This window comes from Archocentrus centrarchus, chromosome 8 (assembly GCF_007364275.1).
Source record: "Archocentrus centrarchus isolate MPI-CPG fArcCen1 chromosome 8, fArcCen1, whole genome shotgun sequence".
In the NCBI taxonomy this organism is placed as follows: domain Eukaryota; kingdom Metazoa; phylum Chordata; class Actinopteri; order Cichliformes; family Cichlidae; genus Archocentrus; species Archocentrus centrarchus.
Window position 1 is genome coordinate 6,088,557 of NC_044353.1, and position 9,633 is coordinate 6,098,189.

A 9,633-nucleotide genomic window follows, 5' to 3' on the forward strand; every position below is an offset into this window, starting at 1 on the left:
CTAAAATCACAAGCCGGGATTACTCAAAACTGACAAGGTTAAGTGATTTGCTGATGGAACTCGAGGCAGCAAAAGCAGATGGAGACTTACCTGGTCTTGCCTTCCTCGACACAGCAAGAGGGGTCAACCCGATTGTTCAAAAACTCCCATTTCATCTGCAGGAAAAGTGGGCTTCAGTTGGTGCATGTTACAAGCAGCAAAATCATGTTTCTTATCCACCCTTTGTGTGCTTTGTAGAGTTTATCGGTCAGGAAGCGAGAATAAGGAATGACCCAAGCTTTAAATTCACCTCTTACACAGACATTCTCCCAAAGACAGATAAGTCAGTCTGGAGACAAAACAAATACAGTGAGGTCTCCGTCCACAAAACAGAGACGTCTTTCAAAACGGCGACAGAGACTGGTGAGCCTCCAACAAACTCTGAAAACATAGAGAAACAGTGTCCTATCCACAGGAAGCCACACCCCTTAAGTAAATGTCGTGCATTCAGAGAAAAGACCATTGAGGAGCGTAAAACATTTCTGAGACAGAAGAATGTCTGCTTTAAATGCTGCGCTTCATCCACACACATCGCCAGAAACTGTAAAGCTAAAATCCAGTGTGCAGAATGTAAGAGTGACAGGCATAACTCAGCACTTCACCCCGGACCTGCTCCATGGACTAGAGAGGAAGCCTCGCCTCAAGAGCACGGCGGGGAGGAGGACAACCTTTCGGAATCACAAGTCACGAGCAAATGCACTAAGGTTTGTGGTGAAAATCTATCAGGTAGATCTTGCTCTAAGATCTGTCTTGTGAATGTGTACCCCGCCGGCCGGCGAGAAAAGGCAGTGAAGCTGTATGCAATATTGGATGAACAGAGCAACCGCTCGCTGGCTCGCTCTCAGTTTTTCGATCTGTTTAACAACCAAGGCCCAAGTGCTCCTTACATGTTGAGGACATGTGCGGGACAAAAGGAGACTATGGGAAGACGGGCCAGTGGCTTTGAAGTGGAATCACTAGATGGAACAGTGAGGATCCCACTACCAAGTCTCATTGAATGTAATGACATTCCTAACAACCGGGATGAAATACCAACCCCCAGCGCAGCTGTTCATCACCCACACCTGAAATCAGTAGCCCATCTCATCCCAGAGATTGACTCACAGGCTCAAATAATTCTCCTTTTGGGCAGAGACATTATCAGAGTCCATAAGGTCCGCAAGCAGGTGAATGGCTCGCACAACCAACCCTATGCTCAGAAGTTGGATCTTGGGTGGGTTATTGTTGGTAATGTGTGTCTTGGAAGAGTTCACAGACCACCTACAGTCAGGGCGTTCTATACACACACCACAGAGTTGGAACGTCCTACCCTCTTTGATCCGTGTCCTAATGTGTTCCACATTAAGGAGAAATAGAGTGACACTCAGGTCCTCAAACATCCACCAGCATCACCTGAAGAAAGCAGTCCTTGTGACACAGGTCACCTGGGACGCACAGTGTTTGAGCGCAGCAGGGATGACAACCAAGTGGCTCCCTCAGTCCAGGACATTGCATTCATAAGGATAATGGATGAAGGATTAACAAGGGACCCAGACGGTAGTTGGATCGCTCCGTTGCCCTTTAAAACGCCACGCCAACGTCTCCCTGGCAACAGGCCCCAGGCACTAAAACGTCTTATGTCGCTTAAACGCAACCTCAACAGGAAACCCGAAATGAGGGATCACTTTCTCAGGTTCATGGAGCAGATGTTTGAAAATGGTCATGCGGAGTTAGCTCCTCCTCTCAGCAAGGATGAAGAACGTTGGTATCTGCCAATATTTGGCGTCTACCACCCAAGAAAACCAGACAAAATCCGGGTGGTGTTCGATTCAAGCGCCCCATACGATGGTGTATTGCTCAACGACACCCTATTAACGGGACCTGACTTGAACAACACACTGCTTGGTGTCCTGATTCGTTTCAGAAGAGAAGCGATTGCGTTCACGGCAGACGTAGAACAGATGTTCTTTTGTTTCCTGGTAAGGGAAGAAGACAGGAACTTCCTGCGGTTCCTTTGGTTCCAGGGCAACGATCTTAGCAAAGACGTTGTAGAATATCGCATGAGAGTACACGTGTTTGGGAACAGCCCATCACCCTCTGTGGCTATTCATTGCCTGCACCAGTCAGTCCAGCTCAGCGACTTCCATGTGGACCCAGATGTCAAGCACTTTGTGATGCGAGACTTTTATGTGGATGATGGTTTGACGTCGTTGCCCACAGTTGAGGAGGCTGTTAGCTTGTTAAGGAAGGACACGAGACACTCTCTCAAAGTCAAACCTGAGACTCCACAAGATCGCAGCGAACAATAGAAAGGTCATGGAGGCTTTTCCGCAGAGCGATCATTCAAGCGACTTTAAAGATCTTAACCTGGATGCAGACGTGCTACCGACACAACACAGTCTGGGTATCAAGTGGGACCTCCAAATCGACTATTTCCTCTTCACTGTCTCAGAGGAGGTTAAGCCATACACTCGATGGGGTGTCTTGTCCACCATCAACAGCCTCTATGATCCTTTAGGATTCGCAGCGCCAGTCACAATACAAGGCAAAGCTATCCTCAGGGAGCTTACAGCGGAGAACGGGGATTGGGATGCTCCATTGCCTCAAGAGATGGAAGGAGCCTCTTTGACAGAGCTATCTAAACTTTCAGTTCCGAGGCCCTACACCCCAACATCAACCTCCGGTGCTGTGAGAAGAGAGTTATGTGTGTTTTGTGATGCTTCAATTAAGGCCATCGCAGCAGTCGCGTACTTGAAGGTCACAGATTCAGCTGGGAACAACTTCGTGGGATTTGTAATGGGGAAAGCAAAACTAGCACCCCGACCAGAGCACACGATCCCTAGGTTAGAGCTGTGTGCAGCAGTACTTGCTGTGGAGCTAGCAGAACTCATCTCAACAGAACTGGACCTAAAGCTTGATGCAGTGACTTACTACTCAGACAGCAAGGTAGTCTTGGGATATATACATAACGAGACTAGATGTTTCTACGTCTACGTGAGCAACAGGGTACTTCGTATCCGGAGATCTTCCAGCCCAGACCAGTGGTGTTATGTGTCGACGGACAAAAACCCGGCAGACCATGCAACACGCTTTGTCCCAGCAAGCCGTTTGACGGACACAAACTGGTTAACCGGGCCACCATTCTTGACCTCAGGAAAAACAAACGAGTCTGGAAATGATTTTGGTCTGGTTGATCCTACTTCAGACCCAGACATTCGACCTCTTGTGTCTACCCTGAGTACTGCAACTTCAGCCAACCAACTTGGGTCTCAAAGGTTTGCCAAGTTCTCCAGTTGGAAGGCAGTAACTTGAGCTATTACTCGTCTTGTACACATAGTCAGAGCCTTCAACACCGCAGGGAAGGCAAAGAGCTCTTGTAAGGGCTGGCATTACTGCAACTCAGAGTTTACAGCAGACGAGCACTGACAATCATCATCCGAGCCACACAAGAGGAAGAGTATGAGCAAGAAATCAAATGCATCCAGAGGCAGGAGGAAATTAACAAAAGCAATCCTATTAGGAAACTGAGTCCTTATATCGACGACCATGGTCTTCTGAGAGTCGGAGGACGTCTCGACCATTCAAGCCTTGATCAAAATGAAAGGAATCCGTTGATCATACCTGGCAAACATCACGTTGCTACGCTGCTCATCAGACACTATCATAAACAGACTGAACACCAAGGGCGTTTGTTTACAGAAGGTGCTGTCCGCGCAGCTGGCTATTGGATAGTTGGCGGGAGAAGGAAAGTGAGCAGCATCGTCTACTCTTGTGTCACCTGTAGACGACTAAGAGCTCCAACTTGCATTCAGAAAATGGCTAGTCTGCCATCAGATCGTCTTTCAACAGACCCACCTTTTACAAATGTAGGTTTGGATGTGTTTGGTCCATGGGTCGTTGCCTCGCGGCGTATTAGGGGAGGTCTCTCATGCAGCAAGCGATGGGCGGTGATCTTCACATGCATGAGTGTAAGGGCAGTTCACATAGAGGTCATCGAGACTCTGGACACCTCTAGTTTCATCAACGCCCTGAGACGCTTCCTCGCTGTGCGGGGACCTGTGAAACACATTCGGTCTGACCGCGGCACAAACTTCGTCCGTGCCTGTAAAGACTTGAAGATTCCTTCGAATATTGACGGGATGAAGGTGAAGACTTACCTGTCAAACCAAGGTTGTTCGTGGACCTTCAATCCACCACACGCATCCCATTTTGGTGGTACATGGGAAAGGATGATAGGTCTTGCTCGAAGGATTCTGGATTCCATGTTCTTTCAACTCAAAGACAAACTCACTCATGAAGTGTTGGTGACCTTCATGGCGGAGGTCGCAGCTATTATAAATTCCAGACCTCTCATTCCTGTGGGAACAGATCCTGATGATCGGTTCATACTTACGCCAACTGCTCTTCTAACGCAGAAGGTTAGCGGTGTTCCAGTTCTTGCAGGGGAATTTGGAGAGTCGGACCTCTACAAACGTCAGTGGCGTCAAGTGCAACACTTGTCCAACACCTTTTGGGACAGGTGGCGGAAGCAGTTCCTACCAACTCTACAGCCTCGCAAGAAGTGGCATTCCACTCATCCGGATATCACACAAGGAAGTGTTGTTCTTCTCAAGAACGTGCAAGCACCGAGAAATGAGTGGCCCCTTGGACTGGTAACCAAGACTTTTCCGAGTAAGGACGGAAGAGTACGCCAGGTGGAAGTGAAAACCATGAAACCTGGTGGAAACGCGTTCTTTCTTAGACCTATTTCAGAGACAGTTCTTCTTTTTCCTCCTGATGTTTAGATGTTTGTATTAGTTAAGATGATAACTGTTTGGGTGACGTGTAACCACGTCAGGCGGGGAGTGTTCTGTTACACGATTAACGGAATACGTTAGTGCATGATGTATTGAGTTCAGTTTTGTACTGTCGCTTTAAGAGAGCTACGGAGCTTCCGGTCATGTGACCTAACTCAGGAAGTGAGAGCATGGCTACGGAAGAAACCTGGAGTTGTGATACCACATGTAAGAGTATCGCGTAACATCTGCCTTTCATCTTAGGCGTGGTGATTGCATCTTGGGTATGTACGCTTTACACTAAGACAACTTTATTTTGAGATGTGTATTTTTTGGAACGTGTGTTTTTTTTGACGGTAACGGGAAATCGGACCGGAACGGCTTAGCGCCGGAGCACATTGTTCAGTGTGTCAACAAGCTATGATAACTGTTTAAACTTGTTAGTTGATAAAGTTAACATATCTTCTAGACCGAAGAGGTTATAGATACAGTGATGATAAGATATGCAGTTCATGTAATTGTGTATATTTCTGTTGTGCTTACGTACGTTAAGAGAAATTAGTATATAACTGATTTGTGTTTTCATGTGTTTTAGTTTCACACTTTTCTGAGTCTTCAATAAACCTGTGGACAAGCTGACAACGTCTTCAGAGTCTTGAAGTAGAAAAGAGTTTATCTGTCTGTCCAGAGATATATACAGCACATGTATTGAGGACAGAACAATGACCATGTTCACACCGCTGATTTGTCATTCCTAATAAGTGATTCAGATGGAGATTTGAAAAGTTTGCTGTCTGTCTGAGAATATGTGGAAAATAAATAAATAAATTCTGACTCCACCCCCTTTTTTTTTTTTTTTGGAAAATGTTACACAACAGCAGTTTATCTTGATATCTATTATTTCTGTGAAAGTTTTCATTCAGCTTGTCAGCAAATACATGTTAATTAAATGAATCTGTCTGGTACCTTTAGGCTTTATGCTTTGGATGTACTGGATTGCATTGCCTGTTTATGGTGAAACCAACAGATCTGGACTGAAGTCTAAAGCATCACCAGACAGAAGAAAATCAAGTTCACAAGGACAAAAGTTTACAGAACACATTCGAGGTAACGTCCAAGCAGTCAGTTTTGAGTCATCAGGGCTGCTGTGTAAGTAAAGAAGTGTGTCAGTGAACCGGAGGATGCCAGGGTCGGAAATAGAAACGGAGACTGTCGATGGCTGCCGTATCCGCTTCTCCAAATGACTAAACTATAATTACACCATCCAGCTCAGTCTGCTTCTATGAAAACATCCAAATTAAGACTGCTGAGGGTATTTAAAACAGCCTGATGAAATCAGATATTCTTTAATAAATGTAATAAATTTACTTAAAAATTTATTTTAAAGTATTTGCAGGTTGTATTAGTTTGACCAGAATATCAATACCTAAGTTATAGTTTGGCTTTGAGAAATATTTGACTATCATTGCACAGTGTAAAATACAGTGTATATACAATATTCAACATAATAAGTTTTTGTATTTAAGACATAATACAAGAAAATATAATCATGTATGCAGTGAAAAAAGCTAAAAACTAATAAAAACTAATAATTCAGATTCTGGGGATAAAATCTAAAAATAATTGTGATATCAACTTAAAACTGGGCCTTCCAATAAAACACAGTACAATGCAATAAAATAATGTAAATGTTATCCAAAAAGATTTAAATATTTTAAAGAAACCTATTACCGATGCATTTTTTAAACACACATAGCTGACATATCAGAAATGTTCCACTACTTAAGATTTTTGTAATTCTATTTTTCTTGCATTTTATCTCACTGAAGATAAATTATATTAAATAACAATGATATTATCAATAAACCTGAAACACATAGTTCATATTCTGGGACATTCTGGCTGAGAGTTGGAACAGGAAACATCTGTGGAGTTCTGTATGTTTGGAGTCATTAGATGCTAGTTGTTTTTATTTCAGCACCATGGACAGCTTAACAAATGAGCAATAGGTTCCTACTGTTAACAGGACACGAAATGATTATGAAATCATCTTGTCCTCTAAACTGTTGATACAAAGTGCAGATTAATCACAGTCAGTCAAATATGCTGACATCAGTCTGAGTGTAAAAATATGCTGTTTCTTCATGCTAACTGTGTATAACACACAAACACGACGACTCTGATAGCATAAAAAAATCTTATGCACTGTAGATATTGGCAATCCACACTAGCTCTCTCCCAGGACTTATTGAATATGTATGCTGACACCAAGTGAAGTTTTGCCTCGTGTTACTCGTGCAAACACAATCATGTTGGAAGCCCACAAAAATTCACCCCTAGACTGCAAAGATCAGAAGGAAAGAAAAGATTGCAGTTTTCAAGTTAAGATGTTTGTTGTTATTTTTCATTGCTAAAAGGCTACCTACAATTAATTCATCTTAATGCTTAAGGTCACAAGCTAACATATTCTTACAGTACACAGATAATATTTGACTTGTTGAAATTCTGAGGAAAAGTTAAGAGATCCTCTTAGAATGTATATAAAAGTTGGCTACATCCACCCATTGAAACCACCTTTTGATCAGTGGAGTCCCACCTCAAGCTGAGCAATTTTGTCTTGGTGTTTTAAAACCAGGCATCATGAGCAAGAGGCAAATCTGAGAAACTCAGGAATTGCAGCCCAATCAGAGACAAGCAACTTGTCAATCACATGATAAAGGATCGCCTGCTTTATCCTTCTTTTCAACCCTAATGGTCGTCACGATTTACAAAGTTAACATCTTATTGCGTTCAACCAAATAACCACGACTAAAAATGCTGCAGGCCCATTTATGAACCTGCACCTTTATTAGTCGTGGTTATTTTTTTTTATGTTTATGAAATTCAGTATATTATCAATGATAATGAACTGGTTATGGTGCTGATACATTTTCATAAATGTTGTCTGCATCACTACTTTCCTCTTCTTCAACCTTATCCACACTTGGTGATGGTGAGGATACATTCTCATAAATCTTGTCTTCATCACTAGTTTCCTCATCATCCTCAGCTTCAGTTTCTCTGTGACTATCTACACTCACACAGGCCTCCTTGGGCTTTTTGCAATTATCATTTGGGCCTGCTTCCTCATAATCATGATCATCATCGCTCACTGGCTCCTCATAGTCATCACTCCCTTCTACTCCTGCAGCTCCCCCTTTGATATTTTCATTAGTGTTCACAAGATCAACATTCACGTAGTCTTCATCATCATCCTCGTTGTCTGAAAACATGTAATCGTTCCCGACTCGGACGGTCACTGAAACACAAGCAAGGGAAAGCAATGTGACTACGCAGTCAAACAATCTGATGACTCATTATTTAAAACTGTGTCTCCTGGTGAGCACACACTTTGAGTTTGGATGAGGGGTTCAGGTTTCTTGGCCGGTCGTCTTCTCCTGTACACCAGACACACCACTAGCAGCAGCAGCAGCAGCAGCAGCACGATTCCAGCAGATACCGAGGACGCCAGCAGCATCAAAGGCACTAGGAATACAGATTTCCATCAACAGATCACTGAAAGGCCACTGTGCTCAGCAGGAATCCTGATCAACAGTTCTTATCTCAACACTATCTAAAAGTTGGGCATAAACATTGTGATGCTATTCATTGTTTAGTGAAGTCCTGTTGTGAAGCCTTGAGCTCCGCGTTTTTGCCATTTTAGTCAAACTTTCCCAGTTTGGTGTTTTTAAAAAAAAAAACAGAAGTGGCAAACAGGGGGTGGAGCTGAGAAACTGAGGGGGCATACTGTGCTCATCTGCCAACAACTTACTTCCTAAAAGTAGTTCTGAAAATATGACTGATTTTTTTTTAAATAATACTAATTTTGTTTTTAATTTAGATAGCTTCCGGCGATTAACTATACACTTGCCCGAAATAGGACCAAAAGCCAAAATTAATGAAGTAAAAATTTCAACCAGTAAAGAACTTTAAGTCGAGCGAATATTTGAAGTTTAAACGATCTTAACAGACCGCCTGAGAACTTCACTGTGCAGTTTTGCTGGAGTCAGACAGAGTGACAGAAATCCCAAACAGGAAAGAAGTTCATGAAAAGAAACTGCAAGAAAATTACAGAAATAAATGGTTAAAAAAAACTGTAGAAATCCATCCTAGCAAAGAATTGCTTTATTTTTTTTTGTTCGTTTTTGAAATCTGGGACACAAGAGTTCCTGTTTCTGTTCAGTTTCATTCTCAGCCTCCTCCCTTATGTCTGTTTCTCCTTCACATTCTGGTTTTAAATGAGTACATTTATAATGAACAGAGTTAAAGCCTGAAAAACAGCGTGCACAGCAGATTTTCCACAGTCCGATGTCTTCTTTTGTTAGTAAAATGTAAAAATACATAAGTTCTATGCTGTACTTACATTTAATGATGACACTAATCTGCGCTGCTGGAGATCTGAACGTCTGCGTGGACACGGTGACCTCGTACTCACAGCTGTAGTTGCCTTGGTGTTCATAATCTGCAGCAGGGAACCTAAGGGAGGCTGAATTGTTGACTGCTGGCTCTGTGAGTTTGGAACCAGGGACGGTGAGGATAAATTGTCCGCTGGGAAATTTGGTGTTAATGGAACAGGTGACTTCAAAGCTGTAACCACTGGTGACCTCTGCACCTTCTGGACCCGATACAAGTCCTCCACTAGGAGACGTCAAGGAGATGTTGGGCGTCTGTAGTCTCACTGTATAAAATTGACACCAGGATTAAAAGCACATCGTCAGCTTTATCTTGCACTTTTGATCATATTTTTAAACTCAAATTTTAAGCAAAAGCAGAAGGATGGATTTTTGAGAGCAGCAGAATT

At 43.0% G+C, this 9,633-nt stretch overlaps 1 protein-coding gene across 1 annotated transcript; it reads right to left on the reverse strand.

Moving 5' to 3' along the window:
- Window positions 1-7,705: 7,705 nt before the first annotated feature.
- Window positions 7,706-9,317, reverse strand: LOC115784275 (transcription elongation factor SPT5-like). The gene is made up of 3 exons (XM_030735435.1): window positions 9,196-9,317; window positions 8,184-8,318; window positions 7,706-8,091 (listed from the first exon to the last, which is right to left on the reverse strand). Exons 2-3 carry the CDS (start codon window positions 8,308-8,310, stop codon window positions 7,706-7,708), a joined length of 513 nt encoding a protein of 170 aa, XP_030591295.1. The 5' UTR covers window positions 8,311-8,318; window positions 9,196-9,317.
- Window positions 9,318-9,633: the final 316 nt, after the last annotated feature.